This window comes from Humulus lupulus, chromosome 8, assembly GCF_963169125.1.
Source record: "Humulus lupulus chromosome 8, drHumLupu1.1, whole genome shotgun sequence".
NCBI lineage: Eukaryota > Viridiplantae > Streptophyta > Magnoliopsida > Rosales > Cannabaceae > Humulus > Humulus lupulus.
This window is the reverse complement of record NC_084800.1, coordinates 182,387,743-182,407,145: the sequence shown is the minus strand read 5'-3', so window position 1 is coordinate 182,407,145 and position 19,403 is coordinate 182,387,743. Positions and strand designations below refer to the sequence as shown.

General features: G+C 36.4%; 1 protein-coding gene across 4 annotated transcripts; it reads left to right on the top strand.

Annotated features, from left to right (window-relative positions):
- The first annotated feature begins 576 nt into the window (after window positions 1–576).
- Window positions 577–13,869, top strand: LOC133798764 (uncharacterized). Of its 4 annotated transcripts, none has more exons than XM_062237238.1 (11): window positions 579–1,064; window positions 1,246–1,963; window positions 2,646–3,276; window positions 3,539–3,704; window positions 4,400–4,757; window positions 5,198–5,308; window positions 6,653–6,995; window positions 10,920–11,145; window positions 12,167–12,388; window positions 12,759–13,091; window positions 13,492–13,869. In XM_062237238.1, the coding sequence occupies exons 1-10, from the start codon at window positions 613–615 to the stop codon at window positions 12,910–12,912; spliced, it is 3,381 nt and encodes a 1,126-aa protein (XP_062093222.1). In that variant the 5' UTR covers window positions 579–612; the 3' UTR covers window positions 12,913–13,091; window positions 13,492–13,869. The 4 variants fall into 4 exon arrangements, with proteins under 4 accessions (XP_062093225.1, XP_062093223.1, XP_062093222.1 ...); XM_062237237.1 differs by having other exon boundaries at window positions 3,533–3,704; XM_062237241.1 differs by lacking the exons at window positions 12,759–13,091; window positions 13,492–13,869 and adding an exon at window positions 11,432–11,543 and having other exon boundaries at window positions 577–1,064; window positions 3,533–3,704; window positions 12,167–12,257.
- Window positions 13,870–19,403: the final 5,534 nt, after the last annotated feature.

Genomic DNA, 19,403 nt, shown 5'->3' with positions numbered 1-19,403 from the left:
TCGTAAACTATGCAATAAACGAAAAAAGTCACAACATTCACACAAAAAATTTAAAAAAAATATACATATAATCATATATATACACACCATATGCACATTTGAATACAACAAGGGAGGTCGACCTTAAACTTTGCCTTAGTGGGTTAGGGACTGTTGAGGCGGAGGAGGGAGGTCTCGGGGAATCGACGCGGTCGCCGTGCGGGGTCTCGGGGAATCGACGAGGGAGTTGGAGAATCGACGTCGGTCTCGGTGGGCGGTCTCGGGTAGTCGATGACGGCAGTTGTCGTGCGGGGAGTCGGAGGATCGACGTCGGTGGGGGGCAGGGTCTCGGTGGGGGAGGAAGTGTACCGAGAGAAAGAGAGAGAGGGAAAGCTGACGAGACAAGTGGGAGGTTCAAAATATGAGGGGTATTTTTGGTATCCTAAAATGAATTAGCATTAATTTTTTTTTGAGAATTACAACCCCATAGCATAAAAAGTCAAATTTCCCTTTAACAACGAAAAATAAATAAAAAATTTCAAAGTGTACATTTCTGTTTGTTTGAAATAAGAAACCATTAAATTTTGTGTTACATATACCCGAAAATTCAAATAAGTTTGGGCGTTGGCGAAAATGGAAGAGAAAGACGAACCCAAAACCTCACTTTTCCCTCTTCTCTCCCAAGTCTCAGATTCCACTCCATCTCAACCTCACTGGCTCTGCAATTCCAGCTTCACAGCCGACCTTTCCCTCGTCAAAGACGCCGTTTCATCTCATTTAGAATCATTGTCTGAAGAAGATGACGACCCTGCTCCTGCCCCTGTTCCCGCTCCCGCGCGTGTATATCAAACGCTGGACTCCGATGACGAAGATTTGGATAGAGTCGACGAGAAGAATAAGAGTAAGAAGAAGAAGAAGAAGAAGAGGAAGAAGCGACGGTCCCCTGAGTTGGACGAAATCGGGAGTTTAAGGAGGTCCAAAGTCCGGCCATGGAGTAGCTCCGACCCCAAGCCCTCCAATTCCAAACCCTATTTCTTCGATTCTAAAGGCGACCCTGACAATTTGGTCTTCGGCTCTCTTTACAGGTACCTACGAATCCTTTATGCTGAAATGAGCATGAAACTTAAGCAACGATGGCTGAACCAATTTTTTTCATTCTCATTTTCTGTTTCATATCCATTCATGTGTTTACGAGTGAAATCAGTGCAATTGATTCACTGTCTTACATGTTTTGATATTTTACTTGGGCCTTGTGATGATGTATAGAATGGATGTTGCTCGCTACAAGCCTTATGCTCTTCTAGGCTTGTCTGGACTTGATTTTCGAGGATGGAATCGAATGCGTTCTGCATTGGATGTGGATGCGTTGGACAACAAATTAAGGTCTAGTGGTCGTTATTGGTCTACAAAATATATGGCCGTGGAGTCTCAGAAGAGCTTAAAACGTCTTCGCATTGTTGTTCCCAAAACCGAAAGTTTCCCAGAAACGGTTGCGGATGGTGATTTCATTCCTTTATCAGATGTTGCTCTTCAAACTACTGAAGAATCGTGGGAAGATGAATTCCTACGTAAGACTAGGGAGTTCAACAAAATGACTAGGGAGCGACCCCATGATGAAAAAGCGTGGTTAGAATTTTCAGAGTTCCAAGATAAAGTGGCTGCTATGCAATCCCAGAAAGGTGCTCGCTTACAGACTCTTGAAAAGAAGATAAGCATATTGGAGAAGGCAGTTGAGCTTAACCCAGATAATGAACAACTACTGCTGTGTCTTCTTAAGGCTTATCGGAGCAGAGATAGCATTGATGTATTAATTGGTAGGTTTGAGAAGATACTTGTGGAGAATTCAGGAAATTATAAGCTTTGGAAAGAGTTCTTGGGATTGTTTCAAGGGGAGTTCTCTAGTTTCAAGGTCTCAGAGATGAGAAAGATGTACTCAAACGCAATACAAGCTCTCTCTGCTGCATGCAGTAGACACTCTAAGCAGGTTCTCAAGTTCATTTGGAATTTAATAACTCCTATGTATTTTTCTACTGCATACTCCTAAAGAAATGCAATACTCTCAATAACTATTATAGATGTTTATGTACAGCGGAGCCTAGTTTTCTTGACAGTTTTGTGTATAGGATTAGGGTTATTAATACCTACACAAACTTGTGTTTGTGTCTATACATTTGTATATTTATTTATCATAATCTTGTCTATATTTTGGTGTACAACTCTAGTGTATTGCATTACATGCTATAGTTCCTCTTTTTCTTTTTAAGTAATTACATCTAGATGTAGGGTTTAGGGCTTGTCCGTTGAGTATTAAATATTTTCTTCTCCGTTGATTGTTGTTATTTGTTGGAAGGCTTCAATGTCCATGTAGTTTTTTCAGCTGTTGCTCTTTTGTGAATTTTATTTGGAGGAATCTTACCCTCTTCTTTTGCTGATTTCCTGTTTTAATAAACACTCAAGAGGCACAGAAACATAATTGTTGGCAGATTTTGTGCATTTCCAGCTAGTTGTTTCCTTGTTTGGTGTGATTAATTAGGCAGTCTGTGTAGGATCAGTTATTTTTTTTATATGTAAATTAGTACTTGTATAACATAAATCTTCAATCATAATGTTAATTATAAACATTCCGAGTAATACCTTTGTTGCTGTATGCTGTCCCTTTGATGCAGGTTTATCATGCAGCTAAATCTTTTTCCCTGGATTCTGCTCAAGTTCAATTAGAACTTGGTCTTGTGGATATATTTCTCAGCCTTTGCAGGTTTGAGTGGCAAGCCGGTTATCAAGAGTTGGCCACTGCTTTATTTCAGGCTGAAATTGAATATAGTTTGTTTTGTCCTTCTTTACTTCTTACGGAGCAGAGTAAACAGAGACTCTTTCAGCACTTTTGGGATAGTGATGGTGCAAGAGTAGGAGAAGATGGTGCCTTTGGTTGGTCAACATGGTTGGAGAAAGAGGAAGAAAATAGACAAAGGGTTCTCAAAGAAGAGGCTTCAACTGATGTGGAGGAAGAAGGTGGTTGGACAGGTTGGTCAGAACCATTTGCCAAAAATAAGATTTCTGGTGGAAATTCGGACAGTGTGGCCAAAGATGATATTGTAGGTGAGGAACTTCAATCGGAATTAGAAGATGAAGACACAAAGCTGGAAGATGATACTGAAGTTTTGTTAAAGAAGCTAGGCATTGACATTGATGTTGCATCTAGTGATGAAGTTAAGGACGTCTCAACTTGGACCAGATGGTCAAAAGAAGAGCTTTCAAGAGATAGTGATCAATGGATGCCTCTACGCACAAAATTTGGAGGTTTTTATTCCCTCCGCCTTCATACTTTTCTCTTCTTGTGTCATGTAGCTGTTATTTTATTTTGCCAAATTCCACCCCAACCTTTTTATAACTTTATCTATCTTCTATTTCTTTCTAGTTTTGTACTTAGTTTATGTAGTTCAAAATTTCATTATATATGTATATATATATGTATGTATATATATCTTCTTTCATTCGACATGTATCTACTTGATGCATGACATTAAAGGACGTAAGCTGAATTTGACTGTTACAGTTGCAGCCCTGCGAGCTGATGATACAGCAAATGCAGAAGCAGATGAGCAACTTGTGAGAGTAATAATGTATGAAGACGTCAATGAGTTCCTCTTTTCTTTGAGCTCATTTGAGGCCCGCTTGTCACTTTTGCTCCAGTTGATCAATTTTTTTGGTGGTAAAATATCTCATTGGTAAGAATCCGTTTCAACCGAATTTAACTCTAGCTGCAGCATACTGTGTTTCGATATGAAAGCGATAGTAACAATTGAAGTGCGCGAACTGACTGCAACCTAGACAATAGTTATTTAAATAGCTATTCTTAGGCTAGAAACAAGAAACTAATCAAATGAGAATCAAGTAAATTTTTAATTCAAAGACCATTCTAGAGAAAACAGCAAAATTTGAAATTAGAACTGTAGCTAATTAGCTATTTAATACACTTAACATCAATATTATTATTGTCTCATGAGATAGAAACATAATAACAATTAGCACTCTTGTATTGACTTGTAACTTCTACATATAAAAGTCATACTGTACAATAGTTTCCAGCTCTTTTCAAATTTGCTGCTCGTAATGTTCTAGCGTCTTTGTTTTAAATAGATCATTCATGGGATCTCCATTTCTTCAGACATCTTTCAGATTGAGGATTTGAAAGATGTAACCATGTCATCCTAAAAAACTCTTATATTCCTTTTTAACCATTAAGACCATACTAAAATTTCTAGTGTCTAGTTAATAATGTACATATATAAAATACAATATTCTGGGTCTAGTGGTTAACTTCTTAGGTTGTTCAGTATATTTAGTGTTAGCACTTGCAAAATTGATCTCGATTTGCCAAATACATGTGTTTTGAGAGAACCGTCTCTTCTTTCATCAACAGGATTTGCACAAATGATTTAAGTTGGATTGAGAGCACCCTTAGCCTGGAAGAATTATCAGAATCTTTATTACAGACTTTGGGAAAGGTCGACAATTCAAGCAAACTTGAAAACAGTATCGGTAATTCTAGTTTGGAATCTCTTTTGGGAAGTTCCGATGACATTACTAGGAGGACTGGCATGATGAAATTTCTCCGTAATGTTACCCTACTTTGCTTAACTGCTTTTCCGCGTAATTACATTGTAGAGGAGGCAGCTTTAGTTACCGAAGAGCTATATGTCACAAAAATGAATTCTGATAGTTCTTCAGTTACCCCATGCCGAGCAATGGCAAAACGTCTTTTAAAAAATGATCGGCAGGTAGTTGCTGCTACTTTTGACTTTGTAATTACTTATGGTATCTAGTTGTAAGGATAACATCCTCTCCTTCTATCTCTCCCTTTTATTAAGGATGTGAATCATCACTACTTGAACAACAATTCCAATTTTTTGAATGGGGCATTAATCTCTACAAATGTTAGAAGTGCAGAATGTAATTCTTGTGTAAGAATTAATAAGTAGCTTGTTTTCTGAGTGGGATCATTAGAATGGTTCAGCTTAGTAGCTTACAAGAGGTTGTTTAGGCCACTTGGTTTAGAGCTACATTTCAGCTTTTCTGATTATTAAACTACCAAGAACACGGGGTGTATTAATGCAATTCTTTTTGGTTGTGTTTCTTCTCATTCCTTAGTTTTTAGCCCTAGCTGTGTTTGCTTGAAAGTTTTTCTGAAAATGTTGATTTATGTACTTTGTGTCTGTAGGATGTATTATTATGTGGAGTTTATGCACGAAGAGAAGCTTTTTATGGTAACATTGATCATGCCAGAAGAGTATTTGATATGGCATTGTCGTCTATTGAAGGACTCCCTTTGGTAAGATTTATATACCTTCTTTAAGATGTCTTGCATATGATATTGATTTTAATTGCTTAAATGTTGTTTGCAAAGAATGTTCCAATCTGCTGCTGACCAATACCAGAACTTTTATTTCTATAAGATCACAAGTGTTTGTTCTCTGGTAGATTGACATCTTGATACTATGTGGTACATAGTAAATTTAGTTTATATTATCTTCACTAATTTGTGATGCTCACATGTTGATTGATGCATTTCATAGTACTTGGTGACATAATAAATTTTAAAATCTAGTTTAATGCTTAGATGATGTGATAGACTTTTCTTAGCATAGATAGTTAGGCCAAGCAGTGATGAATAACCTCCAGAAAATCTTTATTGAATGATGAAAATGGTACACAGAAATAGCTAGCATTCGAGAGGCTTGTCTCTCCTATTACAACCAATTCGAGAGGGCCGTTCTCTCCTCAGTAACTCAAGTTTCAATCTCTCTCTACATACCTTACAAAATGAAAGACACCCTCTATATATACAAGTCGATTGGTTAAGTGCTAATGCCACCTAGGACTAAAAATAGAATTAAATTAAGCAGCCCTTACAGGAAACACAGCTAGAGAAATAAAACAATTTGCAGTTAAAATACATAATACATCCTATGCTAGGTGTCACGTGGCTTCCTAGTATAAACAAAATTGACTGGGGGTTTATCATGATGTTAGTACCAGCTAAGAAAGAGTTTGGTCTAAAAAAAGGGCTTGTGGTATTCATTTAATTCGGTCTATTGTTTTGGGACTTAAATTTGGTTTCAGGTAATTTATAATACGGGATTCCTTGAATCTACTTTCAATTTGGTTCCTAGTTTATTCTTAAGACAATATTCATAGTGAATGTTGAGGATGTATAACAATTGAATGTTTTTGGAAGTGTAAAATTATATTAAAAATGAATGGCATTTGTCATTTCCACTGCATATGATTAGTACGTGAATGGATACCATGTGATACACTTTAAAAGATTTTAGTACCTTCAAAAAATATGCTTAAAGGAATTCTAATATAAAAGAAAATAGTTGGAATTTGGTGCGTATTCTTATTCTTGTTGTTCTATGACTACTGCCACTATCCACATATTCCTTCTATTTATAGAATCAACGACCCTGAATTATTAAAAAAAGTTTTATTTTCATAGCAATGCATTGAAAGAAAAAATTAGTTTTAATGCTCGTAATTCACAGTTCACAACAATAGCCCTCTTAGGCCTCTTTATTGTGCTGGAATAAGATTTATACTCATTAAATTTTCAGTTCAATCTTTTTCTTCTGTAAGTTTCTTATGCATTTCTTGAATGTAACCAATCAAGCAGGAATTACAGTTTAATAAACCCCTTATATACTTCTGGTATGTGGAGACAGAGCTTGCCAATAATAGTTATGAATCATCATTTCGAGCAGTACATATACTTTCCTGTTTAGGTAGCAGTGAAACTTATGGTCCATTTAAAGGTCAATCGTCAAGTGTGCAATTGCTGAGAGCACACCAAGGCTTCAAAGAGAAAATAAGAACAGTGAAATCGGCATGGGTGCTTGGTGCTATAGATGATCAATCTATTTCTCTTTTATGCTCAGCAGCGTTGTTTGAAGAATTAACTTCTGGTTGGAGAGCAGGTATTGAAGTTTTGGATCAGGCTTTTGCAATGGTGCTTCCAGGTATGCATCTTTCCTTTGCATTTGAAAATACTTGTTAAAATGCCGATAAATTTCGTGAGATAGTTTATATTATATATAATGTTTTCTTATATTGTTCTGGTCAAGATCTTCAACATTTATCCCACGATATATGTATTTTTTTTTCCTCCTGGAATATTCTACTATCCAATGATGTATGTACTCAATATATGTATTTTTTATACATAAATGATTTATATTGTCCTTCCAAACTCATCCTTGTAGGAGTTTGAAATGAGTGAAAAACACAGCTGTGTGGGACAATGTAGACTAGAGCTTTTCATAGCCTAGAATATTCAGGATCAGAAATTTTTTGTCATTGCTTCACTCCTACATTACAGTTGCATCAAACAGTCTTTGATTTTGTTTTGTTTTAATAATTGACCAAAAATCTGATCCTCCATCAAGTTGGTTAAGCTGGTAAATTGTGCATCTATCTATATAATATTGATCATCTTTTCATAGCCTAGAATATTCAGGATCAGAAATTTTTTGTCATTGCTTCACTCCTACATTACAGTTGCATCAAACAGTCTTTGATTTTGTTTTGTTTTAATAATTTTCCAAAAATCTGATCCTCCATCAAGTTGGTTAAGCTGGTAAATTGTGCATCTATCTATATAATATTGATCATACTCTGTTACGCACTAGAGATGCAACAAACAAATTTCTATTAAAAAAGTAAGGGTAATTAGCGGCTAAAGTCCCTGTTCTTTTACAATTATAGCATTTAAGTCCCTTATCTTTTATTTTGTTGACAAAAGTCCCTAACGTTACACAATTGGTGCACATTTTCCCCAAACTCTTATATGTTCGTTAAAATGTTAGGGACTATTGACGCCAAAAAAGAAAAGATCGGGACTTAAATGCTTCAATTTTGAAAGAATGAGACTTTAGTTGCTAATTTTCTTATAATTTTTTTTTTCAAATATCTATAATGAACATATTAAAAAATTTATTTTTTAAGATTTTTTAAGGGGTTATTGACTACCCTAGACAAGTTGTGGTTCTACCACTGTATAACCTGATGTTAATTTTTTTTAATTACAAAATTAATACAAAATATTTTTTTTACAATATTTCACTTTTTCTATTTTTCTTTACATCATTCAAATATTTTTATTAATTAAAATAATAGAAAAGAATAAATAAAAATAATAAAATCTAATAAATTTGGAGAGAGGAAGAAAGAAAATTGAATAATTTTTTTAAAAAAATAAATTTTTTAAAGAGCTCCAAAAATCTATATATGTAGAGAATAAAATTATTAATATAAAGGATCTACATTTATAAATTTTTTAGTGCTCTTTTAAACATTTTTCTTGAAACATTTATCCAATTTTCTTTCTCTCTCCAAATTTATTTTTTTATATTATTTTAATTAATAAAAATGTTTAAAGATATAATATTTAAATGAAGTAAAGAAAAAAAATAGAGAAACTGATATATGATGTAATATAAAAAAAAATAGTCTTAATTTTGTAATTAAAAAAAAATTAATATGAGATTATACAGTAGTAGAAGCACAACTTGTCTAGGGTAGTCATTAGCCCTTTAAAAATCTAAGAAATAATTTTTTTTACATGTTAATTATATAGAGTATTTGATCTTCTTGAAAAGAAAATAATAATTATGGGGTAATTGATGGCTAAAGTCACCGTTCTTTCAAAATTGAAGCATTTAAATTCATGATCTTTTCTTTTTTGGCGGCAATAATCCTTAACATTTATGTTTAGTCCCTACTTAAACGGACAGATAACGGTTTAGGAAAAATGTACACTAATTATGTAACGTTAGAGACTTTTGCCAGCCAAAATAAAGATTTGGGACTTAAATGCTACACTTGTAAAAGAACAATGACTATAGCCGCTAATTGCAAGAAGCATTGCATACCCATATACTAAGTTTTGAGAGCGTAGTTCTCTCTTAGTGAGCAGTAGCTCAATACAAAATAACAAATTCCCCTTCCCCCATTCACTCCTAACTAACAATATCAATAGACCAACTCATCCACTGATTACAATACCAATTTATCCCTTTACTATCAACCTTCTATCAATTCTCTACCTTTTAGTGGATTCCTATTAATATCTACGGCCTCAAGTTTCACCTTATCCTCAAAGTGAAGGACAAGAATTTATTCCTAAATGCCCAACAGTATGCAAGCTTTGTCAAAGAATCACTCTGGTAATGATGTGCTTCCAGTAGGTAGGTAATGATGCCAAGACCTTAGGCAATGGAATATTATTGTCATCTCCTTCTCTGGATAGTATAGCGCGCCTGGTCTCATTGAGCTTGCGACTCTCAAAAGTAATCGGCTGCCCAAATAGCCTTGCTAAGCCTGGAAATACTTCTTTGAGTGACCTATTTCCTAACCAAGCATCCTCCCAAAATCGAGTATTTTGGCCACTCCCTACTTTATAATTCACCATTTCCAAAAACCATCATACAAAGAGGCTATACTTTTCCAAGGACAACAAGCAGTCTTCCTTTCACCTTTATTTGATTTCCATTTACTTCTTTCAGCCCGTAATTACTTTTGATGACCTTACACCATAAGGAATTTTGCTCATTGGGGAATCTCCATAACCACTTCATTAAGAGTGACTTGTTTCTTTCCCATAGATTGCCCATCCAAAGCCCTCTTTTACATTTCAGTCTACACACCACTTCCCAAGCTACCAAATGATCTCCATCCCTCGGCTAGAACTCATTGAATAAGGGTAAGCCTTCCCCCTCTAGAAAGATAAGCCTTTTCCCACCCATCTAACCTTTTTGAGACCACGGCCAAAACAGGTTCCCAAAAATTTACCTTTCTTGGATTATCTCCAAGAGGCATTCCCAAGTATTTCAAAGGCCACAAACCCACCACACAACCTACTTAGCAGCTATATGTTGTACCCACGCCTCGTCTACATTATTATTCATATTGATTCTCAATCAAGAAAATGCGCTAAACACTCTCAAAATTTGCATTACATTGAGAATGTATTTCTCTTGGGCTTCACGAAGAAAAAGAGTATCGTTTGCAAATTGAAGATGGGACAGTTCAACTCTTTATTTTCATATTGTAAAGCCTCGAATCAATGATTGGTTTCTGGCTTTGTCCATTAATCTCCCCAACACATCCACCACTATAGTAAACACAAAAAGTGATAGAGGGTCGCCTTGTCTTAACCCTTTAGACCCTTTAAATTTTCCCCTCGGTCTACTATTTATAAAATCCAAAAATGATGTTGATTTGAGACAACCGCCTATCCATTTCCTCCAAACCTCAACAACGCCCTTCTTTTGTAGAACAAAATCCAAAAAATTCCAATCCACATAGTCGTATGCCTTTTCAAAGTCGGTCTTGAACACAACACCTTTTCTTCTAGAGCTTCTGTATTCTCCTACAACTTCGTTAGGCACTAAATAACATCTAATATCTGTCTCCCAACTGCAAATGCCCCTTGTGTTTCCAAAATTGTTTCATCAAGAACTCTCTTCAATCTTGGGACATAGGACTTTAGCGATAATCTTGTATAAGCTTGTCACTAAACTTTTTGGCTTGTAGTTTGTAACCTTGCAAGAGTTGAACTTCTTTGGATAAGACATATATAGGTTTTATTGGTTACTCCGTGAACTACTCCATCTCTATGAAACCCCTGAAAAACTGCCATCAAATCATCTTTAATTACTTCCCAATTTTCTTTGTACACATTCCTAATTTTTAGAGCTTGGAAATTGATTACTGTAGTATGTGGTTATATCATACACATATAGAATCTTAATATAAACTACGAATTTGAGTTTCCCACACTTTAGGAATGTAATTCATGTATATTACATAAATGCCATGTAGATGCAAGAAACAAGTTCCAAAACATGCTTTAGTCTGACAGGACTGTTTATATAAACCTACAGAAAGGAGGAGCCATACTTATCAAATTGAATTCTTGTTCAAGTTTTATGTGAAGATGCTTCAGCGACATCTGGATCAATTAAGCCCTTCAAAATGTTGGGAGTTCATCTGTGAGGGGCTGCAAATATTTCCTTCCAATCCTGAACTTTGTAGTGCTTTAGTGCATATTGGGAACCTATACACAACACCGAATAAATTACGGAGGATGTTTGATGAGTTCAATCAAAAGTGAGTTTTTATCCTTTTTCCTTTTGTTTATAGAACTTTATGTGTAGGTGCACGTGCAATTGTGTCATGGCTCCCATTCAGCATATACACTTTTGAGAAGGTGGTGGTGCATTTTGGTCTTTTACATTTGTGTCTCTGTTCATTATAAAGCCTGATGTTTATTTCAAGTGTATTTACTTGCAATAATAACTTTTTAATGCAAGAATTTTATATTGTTTTTTTAACTCTCTTGGTGTAGGCATAATGTATCGTACGAGTTGGTCCCTTTACTTTTCTTTTCTTGCAGTATGAACAATCTTAGGCTGTCGAAAAGGTCGTTTCCATTTTGCTCCTAGGGCTACTAATGCCGCAGCTCATTTCTTTAGAAAATAGCGTTAAAGCTGCAGTATATTTGGAAGGTTTTCCCTTTGCTGCTTCATCAGTTTTAAATGTTGATATGCCCCTTCTTGTTTTTGGTTGTTTTTCTCCTTAAAATAAAAATGACATTTTTTGTAATAAGGATTTTTTTAAATAGGTTCGATTGTTTTCTTTCCTATATTTGTTGGTTGTAGACTTCATCATGCAATTGTTCATGAAGGACCAATGTCTGATCATTATATAAGATTTATCGCATTACATATGAAAGGTGGTGGTGCATTTTAGCATTCTAGATTTCCCACTTAGGATATCATAATGCATGTTTTTGTCTTTAATATATATATATTGCATTATTTGTTTTAATGCACGATTCTTCTAACTTTCATGCTTATTGTATAGTTTGTTTATTATTCTCTCTTGTGGCCTAGGCGTGGGATCTATTATAATACTTTTTTCTTGCAATTCTATTTAATAGTCCATTTACATAAAGGTATGACTATCATTTTTGTGCTTCTTCATTGTTTTCTTAGTTATGCACTTGTTCTTGAAGGACAGAAAATTATATATAGGATTCACTGCATTACATCCGCATATTTATTAGTTCCCGACCTTGAGTCTGCTTGCTTTATGGACAATGTAAAAGCTTTACTGCTTATATTTGCAGGAAACAATCTGTGATTATCTGGATTTTTGCATTGTCATTTGAGATAACTAGAGGTGGCTCCCAGCATAGGGTTCGTGGATTGTTTGAGAGAGCATTGGGAAATGATACACTTCGTCGCTCAGTTTTGCTATGGCGGTCTTACATTGCCTACGAGGTTAACATAACATGTGATCCTTCTGCAGCAAGGAGGATTTTTTTTCGGGCAATACATGCCTGTCCGTGGTAAGAGCTTATGACGAGGTTATAATGCTGTGTATTTTGGAAAAAGACATGGCTTATTTATGTTACTTTCATGTTTTTTGGATGGAAGAATGTTTTATGGTTTGGTTCTGAGTGTAAGAACCTCTATACCCTGTACCTAGATATAGAATTCATTTCCTATAATTTTTCTTTTTCAATTTTTTTAATGGTGCATTTTATTTTCAATAATGTTACAATCATACTTTTTTCCGGCATTAAAAAATGTCACATTTGTCAATTCTAAAGTCCTTTTGTAGACTTCTTTGAGAACTTGAATAAATTTATATATTATTGTCTTTCTATTTCCTAAATGACTATTTCCAGATGAAAAGTATATCGTTTTGTTTCTCAGGTCCAAAAAGCTTTGGATGGATGGTTTTGTCAAACTGAATTTGATTCTGTCCACAAAAGAACTTTCAGATCTTCAAGAAGTTATGCGAGATAAGGAATTGAATCTGAGGACGGACATCTACGAAATCCTCTTAGAAGATGATTTTGGATTATAATAGTACTGACAATTGCCATTGGTCGATCCTAGTATTCTGTTTGTATTTGGTTTGTAGTTTACCACAGTACCTAATGATGCCATCTTCAGCGAGAGCCGAAAGGATTTGAATTTTAGACCACACAGGGAGACAATTCAAACAATTTAGTTTTGGCATGGAATAACTGCATTACAAAAGAGGTATGTGACTTGTTTATCTATTCTGTCTTCTTTCTTGTTCTTTTTTTTTCTTTTCCCCATCACTGAGGGAAGGCATGTAACTTAAAAGTTGTCACTTGGATGTATCAAACAAAGAAACAGAGAAAGTAGATGGAACTCTTAGAATTATTAGTTGGAGACTTTGAAAAATGTTAATGTACTTGATTTGTTTAGATAGCTTCTTTAGGTCGGATACACATAAATTAGTTAAACAGTTTACTTGTTTCTTGTTGTTTATGGCTATTTAGATACTAATCTACATCTGATGGATGTTTTGCGAGTTTCTTTTGATGAGATGGAGTTGGAAACTTTTTTCTGCATATTTGTATAGCTTTATTAAATTGGGAATGTGAGTGAATGATATTGATGATCTCATTAATAGGCCCCCGGTACTTCAAGCTCCTTGGAAGAGCTCCATGGAAGGAGTGAATGATATTGATAATTTCATTGATTGGCCCCCAGTACTTCAAGCTCCATGGAAGGGAAGTCTACCTTTCAATGGAACATGCCTCTACATTTTTCACGTAAGTGAAAATTTTACTTGGAACTTGTAGTCAACCTTGTTTTGGATGATGTACATGTTGTAAATGAAGTAGTTATAAAAGATTGTCCCATGCTCCTTTTGGAGTACTGATGTCAATAAACTGCATGCTGCTTAATGTTTGCTTAAGAACAATTCCAATTCCCTTGTATTGTATTTGTTAGAAATTCATAGCAATAAACAATGATAAGAAAACATTAAAATGTTGTTCCTAATGATCTTGAAAAGGGCGTCAATGATTTTTAACATCGTACATAATATATACTTGTACAAGTATTAAAGTGAAATTCTCACGTTGACACGCCCTTAGCAATTTTGCAGCACTTTGTTATTTCATGAGCAAAGTCAGCCAACAAGATTGCAACACACAACAATATGTGGTTGAATGAGGTTATTAATGAACAAGGCGAACCAGACTAGCGTCTGGGAAGCTTACTAAGTCTAGCTACCATGTGAGATTTTTGCTAAGCTTACTAATTACTTAAGACAAGCAAAAGCATAAAATAGTCAACCCACTTAGTAGTCATCCCTACTATGTTGGCTACTTGCATCTCAAACACATGATGGCGGCATAGGGTTTACACAACTTAGCTACCATTATCATGCCCACATATGTCGAAGATGTAGGCCTATGTCTCACAACCATACATTGCTGGCGTGTCTCCATCCTTAAGTTCGCGACGTCTTCCTTGCGTTCCCATCCTTCACACTTTGTCTATGTGTTGATGTGAAGGATGTAGGACCCTCCCCCACTTAAGCTTGGATGTCTTCGTTGCGTCTCCATCAATCACACTTGTTGCGCTTGTCAATTTGAAGGACGTGGCACCCTCCCCAACTTAAGCTCGCGGCGTCTTTGTTCTGCTTCCATCCTTCATACTTTTTTGGCATGTCCATGTGAAGGACGTAGCACCTTCCCCCACTTAAGCTCGCGACGTCTTTGTTGTGCCTCCATTCTAGAAGCAAAGAATGTGGCTTTACTCAACTTTAGTCCTTGTAATTTGGTATTCTCTTTATTTGAATTACTCCTTTTGTCAATATCTTCTTGATATCGCCCGATAAATTCATAAGCGATCATAGTAATAAACAAGCTTTGTTGTATCCATAGGGAGGCAACAAGAAACAATCAAGGAAAGTTAGCTATATTAAAATAAGAAAATGACAAGAATGAAAGACTATTATAAGAATTTTGAACAAGAATTAGAAATTAATTTTTTTAGCAAAAAGTGATTTAATGAGAAAAAGTAGTTAGACAAAGATTCACTTAAGTTTTGCATGCAAAATGGTTCATACATAAAACTCATGTCTTATGGTTATTTTTTTTAATAAACAAGTCTTCACATTAATTACCAAGAGACTATCAATAATATAAGATATCCAAAAAGTGATCAAATATTCTTTATAACAATTTTGCATTAAAAGATAATCTTATATGATAATGCTAGCAAAATACTTGTATGACTAATTTATATAAGTAGAGTATGACTAATACTTATATAAAATATGACATTTAATACTTTGTAAATAATGCTGGGTTTTATGCCCTAATAAAACCATATTTATCATGTAACACGTTTTTATTATCAATAAAATAAATATAAATCATTTTGTTTACTCAATCGCATTGTTCGCTTGTTTTATTACATGTTTATTTAATTAATACAAACATTCATAAAATCTCGAACATATGGATAATTACAATTATAATGGATATGCCACAATGGATTATAGTTGTAATTATATGTTTAAAAGAACGAGTCATAATATTAGATCAATGCATTTCATTTTCATTGATTAGGCAATCTACGATATGATTTATTGTCCAATGCATTGACCAAGTAGATAAAATCGGATGTATTTGGTTACACAGACTAGGACCGATATTGACTATTGATAGATAAATAAGTATCGTTGTTTTCAAATCTAATCAATGTCACAACGTTGACCATATGTCAAGTCGATCTTATTTCTAAGTGATAATATTTTGCTAATTATATGTAACACCCTGGATAACCAAGGCCATTACACTGTGTGATTATAAAAGTGCAAAACTCGCTAATCAAGTCGTATAGTTGAAAACGTGACCCTAAAGTCGTAATTAGGTTAGGGTTAAAAGATTTTGGTCATAAACAGGAAATTTCTCATTAAAATAAATGTTAAATACATGGGATCCCAAAATAGGTTTTAAAGGACAGTTTCCAAAATTTCAAAGTTTACCACAAGCCACTCTAATGGCAAAATAGACACTTTAGGTTCTCCTGTCCCTGTACCATTCCTTGGCTGTGGCGGCCGATCAACTGACTATGTACATTCTGCCCCAGAGCTCTCCAACTCAGGACTGGTCCACTTTGCCCTTGCCTTTACCTGCACCACGTAGCACCTGTGAGCCAAGGCCCAACAAGAAAACCATAATACAGAGCATAATCGATAATCAACAGTCAGATAATTCACAAATAATCAATCAGATACTCAGCAGGTCACATTGTTCACATAGTCAATGATATCAATCTGCAAACCAATAATCAATCATCCAGATAATAAACACGCCATAATCATCAGATTAATAACAATAAACATATCACAAAACATCCAGGGTCGACGCCCTTAGGCCGCACCCTCTGATTGTCCCACTGACCCTGGCTCGCTTAGGTCGAGCTCAGTGATTATATACTTAACCTCAGCTACCAGTGGCTGAGCCGCGTCCTGTGCGCAAATATTAATTCCGATACTCTTAGGCCGTTTATCTCATGTGCCCATGGCATAATACCATCATATGACATCACATACAAGTATAAGGAACTCTTAGACCCAACATAACCACATAACCGAGTGCAATTTTCTTACCTTTGATTCCGAGCGCTTCGGCTAATTGAGATTACCCTCGAGCATGTTCCCGTCCGAGCCCTAGCGTACACCTAGTCACAACCGTAAAATAGAACCCTCATTAACATTCAATTCCATAACCCAACTTCGAAACCAATCCCAAGCCCTCGGGAAGCCCAATTCCACCAAACGGAGTGGTGGAATCGACCCCCAAGCCCCCAAGCAAAAAACTCTAAGAAAAATACCCAAAACCCACTTCTGGAGGCAAGGCAGTGCTACAATGCTACATGGTGGGTGCTACGGCGCTAGAGTCAGAGACTCAAGCCCCCCAGAAAACGTGGCCTAGCGCTGTAGTGCCCCCTACCTAGCGCTATAGCGCTACAACCAGCTCATGCAAAGCTTCTGGGTTTTTCCTTCGAACTTCCCCGAGCCAAAGCTCCATAAACCCACTCCAAACCTCAACTAAACTCCAAATTGAGCCTACCATCCACTATATCTCATTCAACATGACCTAACAACATCAAAACTTGGCCACAAGCATCATCAAACACATAAAACAGAATTGAGCTTGAAGCTCAAGAACTTCATCAGAAAAAACAGAAAACCAAGAAACTCAAATGGTCAAGACTAGAAATTGTTACCTCAGCTGAGAGAATTCGACCCTTGGTTGCCTTCTATGCCCTTCCAGCCTTTAGTTCCTCAAATCCCCAAGCTCAAGTCCTTAATTTCCATCCAAAATCCAAAATCAGAATTCAACCTCACAAACCCAGAAAATTCAAACAAAACCTTTAAACCTTACCTTAATTGGTAGCTAACTCCAACTGAATCCCCTAGCTTCTCCAAGGATCAACACCCCAAACCAAGCCTAGACTTCCTCTGAGTTCTTAGCTTCAAAAATCCTCAAGGAAGAGTGAGAGAGGAAGTGATCGTGAGGGAGAGAAATGGTGAATTGAGGGCCTCTGTTTTTTTTCTTTCCTTTCTTTCCTTCACAACTTCTAACCCTTCCACAACTTTCCACTAAAGCCTAAATGAACATAATACCTCATTTATCCCCTTTTAGAATCAAAAGACCCTTTTGCCCTCCCAATTAAATCCAAGTCTCTTAATCACTCTAAGGACATTTTGGTCATTTACTCCCAATTCCAGCTAATTCCTCGAGTGTCCCTAACGCTTACCACTTAAATCCCGCCATCTAATTAATCACCAATTATTTTCCTCAATGTCAAATAGTCTTCAATATATTTCCCAAATTCCCAGAAATACCCCTAGGCTCCCCCAAGCCGAGTATAAATCCACGCCGTGACTATATCGCTAAACCGCTCATGTAACGCCCTGGATAGCCAAGACCGTTACATAGTGTGTTTACAAATGTGCGAGACTTGCTAATCAAGTTATTTAGTTGGAAACGTGTTATAATAACTAAAGTTGTACTAGGGTTAAAAGATTTCGGTCTCAAAAGTTTCAATTCTTATAATCAAACATTTTTACATGGGATCCCAAAAGTAGTAAAGTTAAATGACAGTTGTAACGCCCTGGATAGCCAAGCCGCTACACTGTGTACTTATAAAGGTGCAAGACTTGCTAATCAAGTCATTAACTTAAAAACGTGTCACTAAACATGTATGAGCTAGGGTTAAAAAGGTTTTGGTCTCAAAAGTTTCATTTTATAAAATTAAACTGTTATATACACGGGATCCCAAAAGAAACAGAGTTAAAAGTAGGTTTACAAACTTCCAAAAGTACTTAAGCAAATACTATCCATACTAAGGCAAAATAGACAATCTTTGGGTCTCGCGTCCCTGCCTAACCCTCAACCGTGGTGGCTGAGCAGCTGGCCATGTACATTCCGCTCGCAGAGCTCTCCAATCAAGGCTGATCAAGCTTGCCCTTGCCTTTACCTGCACCACGTAGCACCCGTGAGCCAAGGCCCAGCAAGAAAACATGTGCAACATAAACAATATAACAAATAGCAAACACACTAAGCATGTACTCTCATCATATAATCCACATTGACCACTCAGCATAAACTTAGAATCATGGATGCAACCAAACACTTATAACATTCATATCACATAATAATCAGGGCCGAAAACTTAGGCCGCACCCCCTGTTTACCCCACTGACTCCGGCCCGCTTAAACCGAGCTCAGTGCATATTAAGCTATCCTTGGCTACCAGTGGCCAAGCTGCGCCTTGTGCGCTAGTGTAACCCTTGGTACCTTTAGGCCGTTGGTTCACTAATTAGCTTGCATGGCATAATACCATCTATTCAAGCATACACAATAGGGAACCCTTAGTCCCATCACATTTATTCAACCAGGTGCAGTTTTCTTACCTTTGGTTTCCAAGTGAACTAGTTACGAGCGACGCTCCTTGAGCGCGATCCGATCCCCGAGCCCTAGCTTAGCACTTAGTCACAACCAAGATAAATGATACCATTAACAATCTTAAATGAGATTCTAGACAAAGTTCTAGTCTCCGAAACATTGAATTTCACCAAACATGGTAAAAGATTCAATCTCGAGCACCCTAGGTTAAATTCCCAAGCCTAGAATCTCAAAATCCTTAAGGGCCGCGGCATTAGCCAACCATGCCACGGCATGGCCCCAATCAAAGACCACTCAATGCCCAAAAACAGGTAAGGGTCACGGCATTGCTTGAGCCATGTCGTGGCCCGCCCTCCTTCCTCAGCATCCATCAGCTTCGAAGGGTCGCGGCTCACCAAGAACTATGCCGCGGCCCGACCCCTTCGAACCCAGAAAAACCACCATTTTTAACTCCCAAACCTCATGCAAACTCACTCAAAACCACCCCAAATCCACAACTCAATTATCCAAAAACTTCCCACAAGATCCCAACAACACAACCCAGCTGAAAACTAGACTAAAAACCCATAGAAAACCCATTTCAATTACTGAAACTTCCTAACTCAAA

What these genes read in the sequence shown, in the direction of transcription:
- LOC133798764 (XM_062237237.1), top strand. Translation starts at nt 613, where the DNA reads ATGGAAGAGAAAGACGAACCCAAAACCTCACTTTTCCCTCTTCTCTCC. An exon ending in CTATTGAAGGACTCCCTTTG is followed by an intron (nt 5,309 to 6,652) that starts GTAAGATTTATA and finishes CCAATCAAGCAG; the next exon opens with GAATTACAGTTTAATAAACC. An exon ending in TTTTGCAATGGTGCTTCCAG is followed by an intron (nt 6,996 to 10,919) that starts GTATGCATCTTT and finishes ATAAACCTACAG; the next exon opens with AAAGGAGGAGCCATACTTAT.